The following is a 17,662-nucleotide window of genomic DNA, read 5'->3' as shown; positions in this document are numbered from 1 at the left end:
TGCATTAGTCTGTTGTCTGTACAACTGTCAACTGCTGTGCTCTCTCTCTCAGTGTGGAAGTTTCATTATCCTTACTTGCTCAACAACATTCAAACAGAAAGCAATTCATACTAGCCCCACCCCCTCTCTCTCTCTCTGTGTGGCAGTCATTATTCTTGCTTGCTCAACAACACTCAAACAAATGCATAACTAGCATTTCACTTCAGCAGGGCATGGGTCCAACCAGCCAGGGACCACAAATCACCATGAATATTACTCGTTTTTTTTTTTTTTTTTCTTGAGTAGGAGGGACAGCTGGCCAAGGGCAACAAAATATGAAAAAAAAAAAAAAAAAAAGACCCACTATGTTGCCAGTTCCCTAAAAGAATATAGGAGTTAGCTAAAATTCAGGGACAAATGTCTCAACACCTCTCTCTTAAAAGAAGTCAAGTCAAAGTGACCCCCATAGGCATGCAAATGCCACTCTCCACTTAATAACAAGTTTTGTAAATCATAAATGAATAAAATGGGTTACAACGGTATCTAGCATGCCTTTTTGGGCTTATTCATCGTGTCATATGTGTATTAATCAGCGCAGTCACTCGGGAACTATGGATTTGTGGAGGAAAAAAAGAAAGCTGCCATAACGGAAAAAAAAAAAAAAAAAAAAAAATGGCTAGGTTAAGTTAGTCGATTATTGAGCAAAATCTGTTACTGCGAGGTACATTATCATGAGGCACCTCAGTATCACTGAATGGACACACAAGATGAGGCTATATCAATGTTGATGGACCAAGGTACTTTTTTCCTTTACTAAAAGAAGCATCACATTGTAAGAGAGATAGAAAATGCAGAATTGGCAATATTGCTGAGATTTTCCAATCCTGACATAAAAAGCAAAAGAATAAACTGATCATACTCCAGAGACATCTAAGTCTGAGCTATGACAAGCCATAGTTACTGAGTTTGCAAATATCAATAGAGATAGGAACTTGAGAATATCTAGATACAGCATAAAATAACTTATTATTGCTATAACTTTCAACTGAGTTATGACAATTTTGCAGTATATATATTTTAGTTATAAACTTTGTGCAAGGTTACATTTTTTTCTATTGGAATGTGGCACCTGGGAAAGCACAAAACAAAAATTTTGTAAACATGTATATGTATAAAAAAGTTTTGACACAACTGCAGTAAGACTAATGAACATTTAATATTTACACAAGTGGAGATATGATGAAAAAGTTTACCACACATAGAGCATGTAGGGAGACACATAAATACCTAAACAAGGAACAGGTTGGTTGACATCAAGCCTATGATGACCTGAGCTTCAGATTTACATTATTAGGCAGACCATCAATAATCAGGCTCATTGAGGCACTGAAACATCATATATCATATCCTGCACATGAAAGATCAAGCTATTTCAGACAGTGGCATTAAGTTTTTTGTCTTATCAACTCCTCCCCTCTTACTGACTTTCTTCAACCTTTCTCACTGCTGTAATGTTACATCTCTTGCTATCTTCTATAGCTATTTTCATGCCAAGTGCTCTTCTGATCTCACTAACTGCATGTCTCCCCTCCTCCTGGGGACCTTGTTGCACAAAACTTTCATTTTTCTCTCATTCCTATGCTGTCCACCTCTCTAATGCAAGACTTAACCAGTGCTCTCAATCATTCATTGCTTTCTCTGGTACTCTGGAACTCCTAGCCTACTTCTGCATTTTCACATTCCTATGACTCAACTCTTTTGACCCTGTTTGGGGAGTGTCACCTCAATGTTGATGTTTTTGGCTGGTTCCCCTACAACATGAAAAAAAAAAAAAAAATTGTCACGACTTCAGAATGGCTTTGTTGTTACTTTCTTAAAATCATTTTTTTAAGGTGAGACTAAGCCTTACCTCAAGATGATGAATGCAATTATGTTACTTACAATATGTTACCAAGACTCAATGATTACACAAGTCTGATTACAGAATATAACCGTTCCAAGAAATCAGGTGACATGAAACATGGTTTGCCATTGAGTCAATTCTTAAAATGTGTAAAATTTTACAAAGACTAAAAGAATAATTATCAACTAAAAATTCCACACTCTATTCCTATGATACATACCTAAAAACACTTCACTTCAAGACAGCTAGTAAGGTTTCTTCCCCCATAATTCAGGAATGGTGGAGAGGAAGCTGACTGGCGTAATGAAGCTTTGTGGCTGCAATGATTCTTCCATGACTGAAAACAATAATAATAATTAGAACACTAACCAGGTAATTATGGTTTTAAGGTGACTTCTGTAAATTTGGTTACTGAAATGCTTTATATTAAGGATAAGAATTGAATTAAAAGAAGTTGATTAATCAATGTGTACATTAGCATCAGTTTTTATGCTTGATAATTAATAAGTACAACAAAGACCAAATATCAAATATACTACAAATAGCACTTACATCAGTGGTAATTAGTCCACAAAAAATATGTTAAAAGTCAAACATTAATTCATAATATTGACAAAATGCAAGGAAAAGAAAATGAGGGGATCATGTTGATAAAAACAGCTTTTTAATGACATGCAGCCCTCTCTCCACTCATCAGTATCATCTTTTACCAGTCATCACTCATTCCCACACCACTACTTGCCATTTCACTCTACTTTGTTAGAAATTCATTGTGGGTTAAAATACAATTAGCTAAAACACAACTCACTATTCTGTACTTTTCCAATGACTAGATTGAAAACGTGATGACAAAAACAGATTATGGAAAAATCACAGCATTAGTGCCTGTTTACTGTAATCTGCACACATCCAAGGAATGCTGCCATATCAATGGATACCCACAAAATCTGTATATATAAAGTAAAAAAAATGTTATATATGAAACTTGTAATCATAACGATAACCAATAACAAGAATTTTAATTCTAGATGATGGGAGAATAAATCTTGGTTCATTAATAGCAATACCTGTAACAACTTACAATGATTTATTGACTGCTACCTGCTGTGGTCCACCACACTTGGGCAAGTCCAGAACCCGGGTGGTCAGCTCTACATTACGCACTGACCCGAAAAACTCTGTCACTAAAACACGACTGGGATCCCTCTTGTAGAGGTCCAACCGAACCCCCACTGTGGATATGCACACTCGCTTGGGACACACTTGAAGCTGAAAGTTGAAATACTTTTAAATTCTTCAATCCATGTAAATTAAATCTCCAAAACTGCATTCAATAATGTATCACTTAAAATAAAAACTCAAATATTTTTGTAAATTACAAGTAACTTACTACATTGAATGATAGAGAGATAATAGACAAAATTTCTGGCTTCCAGCAAAATTTCCTTGATAACAGAGTGCAACTAAGAGATTTTAATGAAATTATGTGGGTTAAAATGTTAACATTAGTGTGTTTGCATGAAGACTCTCCAGGGACACAAAAATGGGAAAAATATTATTTCAATATCATTCTTAAAATTTCCAAATCTATTGGGGTTTTGACATCCATTCTTGAAATAGTTCATGCTGTAGTGCTATTATCTCCCCTTCTCTTTGGACACTCCAAAGAAACTATAAGATATTGATCTAAAGGTAGGTTATATCAAACATGGGAGACCCTTACCAGTAATAAAAACCTGATTGGAAAAATAAAGCAAAGCACCTCAGAAGTAAAGACCATATCAATTGTAAGATGCCATGATAATTCTTCATGTCTTAATAGCTTTAGAAGAGTTTACTGTTGAAAATAGTGAAAATAAAGTACATGATGAAAGATGCAACACTGTGGTGGAGAGATAAAGATTCATGACAGTCACATATAGAAAGGGATTTGGAGAGAGAGAGAGAGAGAGAGAGAGAGAGAGAGAGAGAGGAGAGAGAGAGAGAGAGAGAGAGAGAGAGAGAGAGAGAGAGAGAGAGAGAGAGAGAGAGAGAGAGAGAGAGAGAGAGAGAGAGAGAGAGAGAGAGAGAGTCGACATGCCAGAGCAGCTGGAGCTCATATTTTTCAAGGTGTGGACACACAACAATGAAGCAATGCTCCTTTGTGTGTTACTGCCCTCAGTGGCAGGGGAGTGAGCCCATACACTTTATCCACACTAATCTGGATGCCCTACTGTACCAGCAAGCCTGCAAACACCTTAACATCACTGGTGACCTCAACCCTTGTGGCGAGGGCATTTGATAACTTGTTGACAGACTTTGGGCTCACCAACCATGTCGACTTCCCAACCCACATTTCTGGCTCCTCCCTCGACCCAGTCATTACCGATCTGCCAGAGGGATTAGTCACCTGCCGCCCACTCGGTACCTCTGGGTCATCTGACCACGTGGCCATCCTTACGACAGTGAAGGTGAGGATGGACAGGGATGAACCGACAACGCGCACCAACTGGCTTTGGTGGCGAGCTGACTGGGAGGCACTGAGAGCTGAGCTCAGCCAGACAAACTGGGAGGATCGTCTCACTGGCACCCTTAATGAACAGGTGGAGGCCTTCACCAGTCACCTGCTGACCCTCCAGTCTAAGTATGTGCCCTGCCAGACATATAAATCAAGACCAGGGGATCAGCCTGAAGAGCAGGGCCTGGCGACAACTGAGAGCAAGCAGCACCCAAGCCAACTGTGAGGCATATATAGCTGCCTGCTTTAACATGGCCAACACACAAAGAGCCGCCATCCAAAGGTGGAAGACTGACCTGACTGCAAAGCTCTCGTCAGAATGTTGGCAAAAAGGAGTGGTGGAGTAGCTTGAAGCAGCAGCAGGGCCTGGCCACGAACACCACCATCCCCCCACTCACCACACAGAGTGGTGAGGTAGTGACGAGAGGAAGGGACAAGGCCGAGCTACTCTCCGCCCACTTCTCCACCAAAATGAGTGTTACCCACCCAAACAACACTCCACCCAGGATCCCAGTGCTAACCACTGCTGAGCTGGACAGCCTGCACATCACCACGGAGGAGGTGATGGCCCTGCTCAGCAAGACCGACACGAAGAAGGCTCTGGGACCAGACAACATCAGCCCTCACATACTCAAGCAATGTGCAGCTGAGCTCGCCACTCCACTCACCCAGCTCTACCGGGAATGCCTCACTTCCCAAACATGGCCAGCACTTTGGAAGCAGGCCAGAGTGGTGCCTGTACACAAGAAGGGTAGCAGGGCGGATCCTAAGAACTACAGGCCCATCTCTCTCCTCTCCGTGGTGGGGAAGACGCTGGAAGTCCTCATCACGAGAAAAGTCACCGCCTTCCTCGACGCCCACCACCTCCTTAACTCAAAGCAGTTTGGGTTCAGGCAGGGTAAGTCGGCAGCCGACCTGCTTCTCCTAAACTCTACGGAGTGGAGCACCGCGATAGACAGTGGGAAAGAGGTGTTCGTCGTTGCCCTGGATATCGCCGGTGCTTTTGACAGGGTTTGGCGTCACGGAGTGACAGCCAAGCTGAGGAGCCTTGGAGTGTGTGGAGGACTGCTGCACCTCCTGGAGGACTACCTTCATGGCAGAACCCTGCACACTGTTGTTGATGGCCACTCGTCCTCCCAACACCATATCAAAGCCAGCGTCCCTCAGGGCAGTGTCCTCGGGCCTCTGTTGTGGTGTGTATATTTCAATGACATACTGCAACTAGTCCCCGAGGCCAAAGCGTATGCAGACGACTGCACCCTCACCTTCATCAGCGACAGGAACCACCGGCAGAACACGGTGGACAGAATCAACGCTGTCCTGCAAGTTATTGCATCCTGGAGCTGCCGCTGGCAAATAACCCTCGCCCCTGAGAAAACTCAAGTCCTGCACATCTCCAGGCGGCGAGAAGACGCCCATCCCCCAGCCTTCTTTCTTGAAGGCAAAAGGCTGCCTCTCCAGCAGTCTATCTCCATCCTGGGGGTGGAAGTAGACGCAGGCCTAACTTTCACCACCCACGTGAGGAGGGTTGCCAGGGATGCGGCGTGGAGGCTGAGCTGTGTCCGACGCGTTGGGAAGTTGCTCGACGGTCCGGGGATAGCGTCCCTCTACAGGGCCCAGGTCAGGCCCGTCATGGAGTACGCTCCCCTCACCTGGTCCTCCTGCCCACCCTCCTATCTTGCCGGGCTTGACAGGATCCAGGCAAGAGCGCAGAGGATGGTGCAAATGAGGAACCAGGACCAGCAGCTCAGCTTTCAACCTCTACAGCAGCGGCGAGACGTGGCGGGCCTGTGCGTCATGTACAAGGCCCTCAGGCAACAGACTCCACACCTGGCACCACTACGCCTGCCACCCCCATCCATCCCCACACATGACACTCGAACCGCCGGCCTAATAGACCACCACCTCACTGTGACTGTGCCCTTTGCGAGGACCGAGAGTCACCTCCGTTCCTTCCTCCCTCGTTACAGCCGCATGTGGAACCGGCTGGTGCAAAACACAAACATACACCACTCTACATGCCTCCAGGCGTACAAGAGAGGCGTGAATGAGTGGCTAAAGTGCTAGTGAGATAACAAAAGTGCAATGATAAAGTGTAATCATATACTATTACTTATTTATTAATTTATGTCTCACTTTTATAAGTATTGTGTTTTCTTTTGTTGCCAAGATAGGCCTGAACTATACCATTGTCTCAGACCTCTGGCAGTCTGCAACATATGTAATCTGGTTTAAATAAAAAAAAAAAAGAGAGAGAGAGAGAGAGAGAGAGAGAGAGAGAGAGAGAGAGAGAGAGAGAGAGAGAGAGAGAGAGAGAGAGAGAGAACACACACATTCAGATCCGTTCTGTTTTAGGAACCATGTGAGTGAAATCTTCTATACATAAAAACTATACCCCATACAAACATGCATGAGATATTTCCAAAAAATGTATATAAAAATTAAGTAAAAAATTGTTAGAAATTATACAGGAGGTGGTAGCATAGTGGATAAGTGGTGAGCGTGGAATCCGGCAGATGTCCACATGTAAGTTCGAAACCCACCACATACCACTTTGAAGCTATGCTATTTGTTGAGTGGTTGAAAGTTACCTACATGTCACCATGATACCCAGGTTCTAGGTGGATACACCAAAGATGTGCCTGAGTGGTGATATGGACTAGCACTAATATGGGTATCACCATAAATAAAATTGCCTGCACCACTAATGGGCAGAAGCTGAAAAGCACTTCCCATATATATACTTTTCAAGTAGGCCTACAGGTGCTATAGGCCATAACAGAAAAAAAAAAAAAAAAAAAAAAACACTTCATGGAAGCATTTTTTTCTTTTACAATAGATGAAGTTTGAAATTCACGATATGACCATTTGAAATAGACAAACCATGCTTGCTTAAAGTACATGATGGAGTCAGTTGAAGGACTCCTGAAGAATAAACCACAATTGTTTGGATAATCAGAGTGGAAAGACTATCTTACAAAGTAGTTTTTCATTTTCCACTGCACATGTTAATCCCTACTTTACTATGCAAATGTACCATGAAATATTAGTCTTTTCTAAAGTTTTAACTAGTGTAATAAAAAAATGGAAAACAAAAATTTCTCTTGATATATGTAACAAAGCCACAATAGCACTATTTGTAATGCAACATTCTGATTGTTTACATTTTAGATGCTACATACAAACTGGGCAAGTGTCTTCTTGCTGTCTGGGGTGACTCTCTCTAAGAACTCCAAAGCGTAGTAGGTAAAGCGGTCAATGATGTAAACTCCGATGGCAGGATCAACATGATGCTGAAAAAGTTTTACCATTATTATTTGTTCCTGAGCTACAGAAATCTAAATTACATATTCCTGTTTCCAGTAGGAAAAGAATTACTTGAACAAACAGAAATATAGTGGCAAGAAATAAGAACTCAGGAATCTTCTGTGACTAAAGTATAAACAATACAACAAAATGCATTGTGACCAACATCTTGTTATTAAGACTCTCTGCCAAGTATTAACCACTACAGCAATTGTGGTAAATATCCCCAGGCATGGGGATGACAGTGGGGAGAGGAAAAAGGCAAGCTCAAGATTCATGTCAAAGTCAGGTCTAGCCAGTGGCAGTGACTACAAAAAAGATGACAAGTGTTGCTTTTGTTAGAAGTATAAATAGGAAAGCTGTTTCATCCAGTAGAGAGACATCTGTACATATACAGATCTTATTCATCAGTATATGATTTAAAATTTTAAATGTATATATATATATATATATATATATATATATATATATATATATATATATATATATATATATATATATATATATATATATATACACACACACACAATATATAATCAATGAGGCTGGGTTGTTTCTTTTCCTTTTCTTTCTTTTCTTTTTTCTTTTTTTTCTTGAGGGGGAGGGAAGTTAATGTCAACCTAAACAGTCTTGCAAGTTTTAGTTTTATTATATTCCCATGAAATATTTATCAAAATTCCAGTGATCATACTATTGGTTAGTTCATTATGCTAATTGGGGTTGTTATTCCAATCAAATGATCATCAAAATTTTAATGCTTATTGCAGTTGTATGTCATAAAGATCATGGGTTGTGGCACATTCTATGTACTATTAAACTTCCACTGACTCAGGGTCTTTATTTCTGGTTTCTAAAAAGAGGTTATGAATTTTTTTTTTTTAATTTGCAGCTCATGAATTTTGCTCAAATTTTTTTCTTTAATTTCTGGTTCTTTCTTTGATACTATAAGTCATTATTTTGAAGTAATTTTCACACAAACAAAAGAGTAAGAATACTTAGCCTTCGTGTTTCAATATGCCAATCATGTGCACACTTCCATACTTACTGAGAGTGAGTCTTCTCCCACCAGACTAGAAGCAATGGCCAAGATGTTGGGAGAGTAGAAGTGTTCATACATGGAGGCTGCCTGGCAGGTGTCAATGATGAAGAGAATTTCATTGTATCTACAAAAAAAAAAAAAAAAAAAAAAAAAGAGAGAGAGAGAGATATCAAATCTACCAACTTGTGTACAACAGGTTCCTAATTGTATTTCCTTACTAGCTACTAAAATAATCAAAGCTGAACCAACCTTTTACTATGCAATGTCTACTGATTCTAATCTTGTTTATATCTTTCTTCCTGAATCAGTATCACTACCACTGAATCTATATTTCTGCCAATTCCTAACTGCTTGTCATCAGTGTAATTTAGGCTGTGGTCATGTTAAAACCTCATAATTTCTTAACTTTATAAATTAAAGTATCGGTAAAGTGGACCACACCATTTGAAAGTGAAAATTTCAGAGCAGTCCAGTATTATTTTTATAAAGCTTCAAGAGATACTACAAAAGAAAAATGGACTGAACATAAATACTTGGTGTACATCCTCATCATTAATGATTCTTCACTAGTCAAGCCACTATTTCTGTCTGAATCATCTAAGAGTAAGTCCTAATACTGTGCTCACTCATTATATATATATATATATATATATATATATATATATATATATATATATATATATATATATATATATATATATATATATATATATATATATATATATATATATTGCTTATTTGGAATTCCTCTAACCATTCGTAAGATTTCCATTTTTCCATTAAGTTATCCAATAAAGTTACTTTGCATTCCTGTGCTTTTTCATTACTTTATAGATTGCTTTCTTAAATAAGCATTTGATTGTCAAATATTCACACTTACAACTGTAGATCCTCACTCCTGCAACCAGTGCCTATTTTGTGTGGACTGCTCTGTATTATCATTTCACCAATATTATCTCTATATTGGCTTCTGCAATAGATTTTGTTTGTACCCTGGAGCAACCTTTCCTCTTCCTGTGCACTACCATCTTTTTGTTTGAATTCTTAACACCTCTTTAAAAACATTGCTAGTGCTTAAGTTTTAAATTTCTATATTTCCTATCTAAGCACATACACACTTTTTCTTACTCTAGGTATTTACATTGACTTATAAATCATTGATCTTTACTGCTCTCTAATAACTATTGCATCATTATCTGATAGCATCCCCTTACTGAAAGAATATCTATCTTATCTTATACTTAACTTTTCTTAAGCAATCAATGTATTTCTTGATGTAAATGGTATTTCATACTAATTTTAGCTTAAAGCACCACCAAACTCCAAGTATATATTCAATTGTGACTTCTGTCTTATCTGGTTTTCTATTCTGAAACACACTAACAAATAAAATCAATATAATGAAGAAATTTCCACTAAAGATTTGTTATCAGCACCTTTTCTTCTGCCACATCTGTTCAAAAGCATCAGCCAACTCAACATTTGTGATTTCCTCTGAATCCTGGAATTTAAGGAAGCCATCTCCACCGTGGCCAGTCATATATATCAGGATATTGGAGCCGTCGTCTGTCAGCAGCCGTTTGGACCTTGGGGTGCTGGGAGCCAGCCGGCCTGTCAACAGCCTCACAAAGTTTTCAACAGTTACCTGAAAGTTACATGATGTATGTAATGAAGTGACACAGACACATCTTCTCTTCTGTAGATTCTTTACTTCTAAATATTCTCTATTCTAAATCTTCACTAATATTTCCTAATATTTAATTCCTTTCCAGTTGATTTTTGTAATCACTGAACCAAGCGAATTCATTTTAGCACAACTCAATATACATTACATATTTATCAGTCTAAAGTTTTGTTGAGTGCTCTGTTTTATGAAGCCTACAAGGTACCTACTGTTCCCTGTATACAATGAAGTGCCTCTTGACACTTTTGCAAAATACCACATAATGTAATTTTTGCATTACAGTACATACTGCCCCGCACTTGGTGAATTAATCATTCTGGCGAAACTACCGCCAAATGCGAATTTCGCCTAGCACGAGTTCTTTATACCATATAAATTGCCTAAAAAATGCCTCAACCAATCTTTGGTCATTACCAAAGTCCCTCTTTTGACCCCTAAAATACCATCTTTCGAGCTGAAATAAAATCTTTTGTCTTGACATATTAGAACACATGTACAAAACAGACCAATAAACAATACATAAAGCTAATAAGACATGATATAAAGGCTGTAACTCCACCCGTTTCCCTCACCCACTTTCGTCCTTGCCACCACCACCATTGTCCTTACCCCCACCAGTACCACCTGTTGCGCTGGTAGAGGCCATGTTGGCGGTAAACCGCAAATTTGTACCCACGCCAGCAGAACAGAGGGTAGCACAAACACTGTGTTCTGATTGGTTTAGAGAGAGGTCTGACGTCACCGGGGAGCCGTGTGGTTCGCTGTGCGGCTGTCAGGGGACCACCAAGTTTGAATTCAAATCGCCAAGTATGCACTCGGTGGTCCGTGGACACCCTACTGCCAAAAGTGAATTTCACCAAGCTGAGATTCGCCAAGTGCCGGGTATTTTTTTTTCAGTTTTACAAAACATCAATAATGAGATTCAGATTGTTAGGTTAGGTTAATATTGCTATGGGGGGAGCAGTCTATGGTTATATTATATCATGGTAGGCTTTTGGACATCCACAGGGGATCACAGCTTCCACAGTTAGGTCAAATTTGGTGTTCTCCCCTCAAAACTACAAATTCCCACATCTGTTGGAGCAGACGGGGTAGATATTTGGTAGAAGACCTGGACAAAATTATGTGGGGAGAATCTTTCATGTGAGCATCCACTATATGAAAAACTGATGACATGAAATGTGCAAAATTGGAATTGTTTGTAAAAGAGATAAAAAACTATGGTTTCTTGTATGAAAGTATTGATGTATGGAACAGTCTGGATTAGGAGATAGTATATGCAAAAAAGTATATGTACTACATTGATTAAAGTCTAGTTGGATAAAAAAAATATGAAGATATATGAGCATATATCCTTTTCTATAAGTAGAATTTGGTTAAAGATAGGTAAATACATCTGGATCAAGACAAGCTTGTGAGCAGTGGAAGAAAATCACACTGATCTCTCTTGTCTCCTGCCCCTCACCATTCATTCTCCCACCAGTCCTATCTTTAAACCAAACTCAGTGTTTTTCAGATTCCCACTCTTATGGTCTTACTCCTCATTATCATACTTGTACTCTCATTTTGCTTGCAAATATATCTACAAACTATAATACAATACAAGTATGTGCTTTATGCGAGTTATTGGTGTTTGAATATGTTAGTGCTACTGATGGTAAGTTATTTCATTCACTGCCTTCTGCAAGACGTGTGTGCCACTGACCCCGTGGCGTATAGATTGTTCCTTTGCTTCTAAAATCTAAGTATGCTTCCCAAGTGGCCAATAAGTTTCATAAGAATAAGGCTACGTGAGCTAGAGTATCAACAACATTCACAAAGAAGGTAGATATTGGTAAGAGGCACTCTCTGATGCATTAACTATAAGTCAGAAAGTGTTATGTATATTTTATGTTTAATTAATATGAAACAATCTTATCTGAATGCATTTTCCCCTTCAAGTTGCTTTATTGATAGTTTTATAATATTTAGCATTGTACATTTTAGCTTGAAAATTTACCATTGACAAGACATGTGTTTTATGTAAGAATCTGCTATATGAGCAAGCAATTCCAATGCAATGTAACTGCTGGTATTATAAAGACCTTTTTGCAGTTGTTAGGAGATACCGATTTCTTAACATTTCTGGGGATGAGTTCTGATTCTCTCAATTTCTGAAGTAATAATCAGTAAGTAGCAAGAAATCATGGACACCTATTTCACATTGATCCCTTGTGGCAAAATAGCTTCAGTTGTCTAACATTTCAAATTTCAAACATTCAGGAACAAATTAATTTCAAGAACTGAGGTTTCACTGTATTTTGATTGATTCATCATCATATTTATTTTTACAAGTTTGCCACACATTAAACTGGAAATGGAAGTGTGTTACAGGCTCAAGGTCTGAGATGCACTATGTGAATGCAACACTAAAACATGAATTTTACTCTGGATCTGTAAACTCATGCTATATGATACCAAAAATGTCCTAAGACACATCACAGATGGTAGTACACAATTATGAAAGAATACATGCATCATAAGCATTTTGTATGAAGTACTGAAATAAGAAGTGTACTGGACTAATAAGTGGAGCTTGACAACTCTACTTAACAATTAATGTACAGCACATTTTCTGCAAATGTTACCACAAGTAATTACATTAATTTCACAGTGAATCTAATTGTCGAATGAAGTATTTCAGTTACAGAGGTTCATAAAAGATTGTATATAAAATGTAGTTATGTTCTTATGAAAATTGACATTTTAGGTCTGAATTTAGTATAAGCAAGTATCAAAAATAAATCTTCCTACAATGGTTTACACATTTATAATTCTGACAATAATAATTGAATGTAAATTTACAACTTATTTATGTACGTACACCATAACATCTGGGCCCACATACCTCATAACCACGGTAATCCACCTCCACATCCTCGCCATACACGTTGATATGCTGGTGAGCATTGTTGAACACTGTAGCTGGCCGGGGATTGCGGGGATTGCATGCCATATCATCAGCTACCATCAGGATTATCTGACTAAAAAAAAAAATTATTTGACAAAAAATATAATTAACATCTTAATTCAAACATATCACTACAATTAAAAAGCTTCACTTGATGATGACCATTCATGTATTTAGACTTCCACAATCTGAACTATGCTATTTTCTAAATAACCACATAGCAAAAACATTTTTTTAATACGAGTTAACAAATCTAGCTGCATAACATGTAACAGAATCATTATCAGGAAAGATGTACTGGATATCTGCATCTAAATCCACATCTGAAGATTATTTCCATTTAAAAAAAAAATCTGCATACAAATCTACACTGGCAATGCAAGCAACATCCACATCTACAACCACAATGTGAAAATGAGGATATTGCTCAGCATACTCATAATGTAAGAAAAACTGATTCTGCTGAGTTTATTCATATGAGCTGTGATATTCATAATCATACATTACTGGCAAGGTGCAAGCACAGAGGCACAGTTTCATAAAACAATATGAGAGATGCCAACAGGTTCATATGTATTCCAAGGGTTTAGGCCAGCGAGGGCATGGAAACACTACTGAAAAGGATTTTAACAGATAGGTGGCATGAAGTAAAGGAGAAACAAGCCCTGAATTATCCAAGATTGAGTTTTTTGCATAAGTTTAAGTGAAGAGTTCAACTTAAAAGAGTGAAGGATGTATGCCTCCATTGCAGACCATATCACCTCTGTTGTGTGTTCAGTACACAAAGATGGATCTCTGACACAGAAACAGTAGTCATTCCAAGGAAAATTAGCATGATATTTCATCAGGTTCCCCACTCTGGCAGAGGCATAATGCCAGAGACAATTCTGCTTTGGGCATCCTGACGAGGGATTGGAGAGATAGGACACTATAAAATTGTGATAGGAGGAGCCCAATGAAGAAGATAGGGTAATGGAATAAGCAAAAACAATTAGAGGTTAGGGATTAGGAAAAGGTCCAGTATGTTGAACCCAACTCCAAGATGCTCAGAAATATGACTAGATTGCTGCACCAGTTGCTCTAACTCATGAAGGATAGCAAAAATTAAAGGCTAGTTCACCAGGATGGCCAATGAAGGGGGAAGAAAGCCTAAGCTGATGGTGAACATTAAAATTAAAGTCTCCAAGAATAGAGATCTTTGCAAAAGGAAAGAGTCAGAATGTTTTTCACTTTAGAAATTAAGAAGTCAAAGAATTTTTTATTATCAGAGGAATTAGGTGAAAGATATAGAGGACAGATAAATTTACTCTGAGAGTGACCCTGCAGTTGTAGCCAGATGATAGAAAACTGAGATGATTCAAGAGCGTGGGCACAAGAGCAAGTTATGTCGTTGTGCAGATAGATGCAAAATCCAGCTTTGGATTAAAAATGAGAATAGAGAAAGTAAGAAGGAGCACAGAAGGGGTTAATATTATTGCCTTAGACAGCTGTGTTTTGGTAAGGAAAAGAAAATGATGTTTAGGAGGTGGTGTTCTACAGATTGAAAATTAGATGACACTTTATCAAATACATATATTTTTCTACAAAATGTCTCCAATAACTATCCTATGCTTTTAGTACAGAAAAGTATATAACTATAGACTTTGGATCATTAATGTTTTTTGCAAATTCATTGTTTGCCTGCATGATGATACCAATTTACCTTGACACTTTTACAAGAAAAAATTGTGGCACAAAATATCACTTACCTGTCTGGAATACCTAGTCTCTTGACTGAGCGGTACATGGATAACACATTTGCAACATGACGATAGTTGAACCAGAAGCGGGAAGTGTCCACCAGCACAGCCCAGTTGTTGGTATGTGTTTTCTCGGAGGTCTCGGAGACACCATGATCCTGTTGAAGCAAATACAGCATTGCCTTTTAAATAAAAGTAATAAAATAAGATATCCCTAAAATTTTTGTTCATCAGCTCCAGACAGGCAGGATTAAGTTAGCAAAAAATTCTCCATAAACATGGTTTTCTGTATAACTTGCGTTGTATATTCTACGGCATTTAGATAATTTTGAATTTAAGGAAGTATGTAAAACTGCTATTACCATTCATATTTGCTAATCTTAATTTATGGTTATGTATCTACAGTATGTAGACAATACAGTCCAGTTCACTAAATCTGAAATAAAACTGCAAAGTCTGAAAAGTAATTGAAGTGAAGTATGTCAAAGAAGAAATATAAAGATAAACATCAGAAAGACACAAGAATAACAGAACAAAAATAGAAACTAAGAGTAAATCTGAATAGTTAAGGCAAAAGTTGCTAAATATGTGGAAAATTTCTAATATTTACGGAGCAAGATAATGGAGAGTGGGGACTATGAAAAAGAAATTGAAACAAGAATATGTTTAACAAAAACAGCACTTGAAAACAAAAAAGATATGAATGAACATTACTATGAATATGAAAAAATAAATAACTACTATGTTTCACATATTATAACCTAATCTAAGCTTCATTACCGTGCTTTACATATTATAACCTAATCTAAGTGTCACTACTGTGCTTTACATAATCTTACCTAACCTCACATAAACCTAACCTAACCTAAATGTAAGCTGTGACTAATTCTACTTTACTGAGGAGGGGAGAGCTTAGCAGTGTGAAATTTATATTAGGTTAGAATATGTAAAGTATGGTAGTGATTTATTTTCTAACATGGAATGAAATGTTTAATTTTCAACAGGTCCTGCTCAGGGGTGGATACAAAAATCTGGCTTAGGAGAAATCCTGAGTCACCTGTAACATCAAGAGGGTTTTTGTGAAGGTGTGGAAGGAAATAATTTAAAGATAAAAAGGCATAGCTATACTAGACTATTACTAAATAAAATACTTTCATCCAGAATGGGGAAAATGGTGACACAGTAAAAAAAAATGTGAGTACTGTATGAAACAAGCATTGCTAACAAAACTTGCCGTGAATGAAGCAACACAGACAGGAATGGGATTGCCATCCCTTCAATAACATTTATCCACCATCTTAAGGATCATTTACTGAACATTCACTGGTTTGATTGAGCTCCCATGAATAACAACGTGTAGGGCAGGAAGGGCAGGTTATTAAATGCACTTAACATTACTTGTAAGTTCTCATAGAATTAATTTCGGCACTGTCCAAATATAGACGTCCCTCTAGCTGGCCACTCAGATGATGGGACATAAGGATGAAAATATGATAAACAAAACTAGCCAAACCCTAACTTTAACCTAACCTAGCTAACATAAACCAGTTCAGGCAACACGCACGGCTAATACGTCTTCTTCAGAACCCTTCTAACCAATAGCGTGGTTAGGTTAGATTAAAGCTAGGGTTTGGTTAGTTTTGGTTATCATATTTTCATTCCTACGCCTTCACGTTACCATGAGATTAATCACTATCGTTTGGTGCAGGCGAAGGGGACGCAATACTTACCCGCTGTGCCAGACAGGTGGCAAGGCACAAGGCAGCCACTATCCACACCACCTGCATGGTTCTTCGTGGTTCACTGATTATCCCCCTACTTTTTGGCTTGCTCTGTTCCCACTAGTTTCCTCTTTTTTGTGGTATACGATACAAAAATTGTACAGCTTATGCACTATTACCAAGCTGACGTATATCTTCACGTAAACTTTATCACTATACTAAAAACTGTACACGGAATAATTGTCTGTTGCTTTTACATTGACAGTAACTCGCCGGGCAGCTGATACTGGGAGTCACCCGGCTTGGCAACGGTACCACATCATGCGACTTTTTATTTATTTATTTATTTTTTTATGCCTTTTATCTTTGGTCAGCCCCTCTGTCGCCTCTGTTCCTTTGTAGTTTTCATTCCATCGTTATTCCACAGAGGTTAAGTATCATATCTAATCATCTCAAGTAAGTCAACTGCAGTATTTTCTTCTGTGTAATAATCTATTATCTTCCATGTAAAAATCACTTAAAAGGATATCCTCACAGGCACATCACAAGTTCATAGCTGGTGGGCCTCTTTGAAGCCTGCTTTACAAGTTGTTGCTTGAATTTGATTCTTATGGTAATACGAAATACGGATCCATCATCCACAAGGACTATTTCCCCTTTTTTCAAAAGAATGTTACCAACAAGACAAAGAGAACTATGGTTACCAAATTATTGTCATCTAAGTTAGCTGTCATCCTTCGTACTTTAATAAGATAAGGTTGTTTTCCTACTTGTTGGCGTGTTGCTGATATGTCATGCCTATCCCTAAAGGTTTCTCAGCTATCACTTCTCCAAAGGAGTAGTT

General features: G+C 38.2%; 1 protein-coding gene across 2 annotated transcripts in view; it reads right to left on the bottom strand.

The window, feature by feature from the left end:
* LOC123517747 (putative GPI-anchor transamidase) overlaps positions 1-17,348 on the bottom strand; it is a 32,272-nt gene extending 14,924 nt beyond the window's left edge. Inside the window, exons 1-9 of one of the 2 annotated variants that reach the window (XM_045278158.1) lie at positions 16,828-17,348; positions 15,107-15,255; positions 13,296-13,431; positions 10,161-10,369; positions 8,731-8,848; positions 7,562-7,672; positions 2,964-3,151; positions 2,103-2,219; positions 987-1,790 (exon numbers count right to left, since the gene is read on the bottom strand). In XM_045278158.1, coding sequence (XP_045134093.1) covers positions 2,153-2,219; positions 2,964-3,151; positions 7,562-7,672; positions 8,731-8,848; positions 10,161-10,369; positions 13,296-13,431; positions 15,107-15,255; positions 16,828-16,884 — 1,035 coding nt within the window. In that variant the 5' untranslated portion in view covers positions 16,885-17,348 and the 3' untranslated portion in view covers positions 987-1,790; positions 2,103-2,152. Of the gene's footprint in view, positions 1-986; positions 1,791-2,102; positions 2,220-2,963; positions 3,152-7,561; positions 7,673-8,730; positions 8,849-10,160; positions 10,370-13,295; positions 13,432-15,106; positions 15,256-16,827 lie in introns of those variants that run through there. The other variant, XM_045278157.1, reaches the window with a different exon arrangement.
* Positions 17,349-17,662: the final 314 nt, after the last annotated feature.

The sequence above is a fragment of the Portunus trituberculatus genome, chromosome 42, assembly GCF_017591435.1.
Source record: "Portunus trituberculatus isolate SZX2019 chromosome 42, ASM1759143v1, whole genome shotgun sequence".
Taxonomy (NCBI): domain Eukaryota; kingdom Metazoa; phylum Arthropoda; class Malacostraca; order Decapoda; family Portunidae; genus Portunus; species Portunus trituberculatus.
The sequence above is the reverse complement of the archived record's forward strand: the minus strand, read 5'-3'. Positions and strand labels throughout refer to the sequence as shown.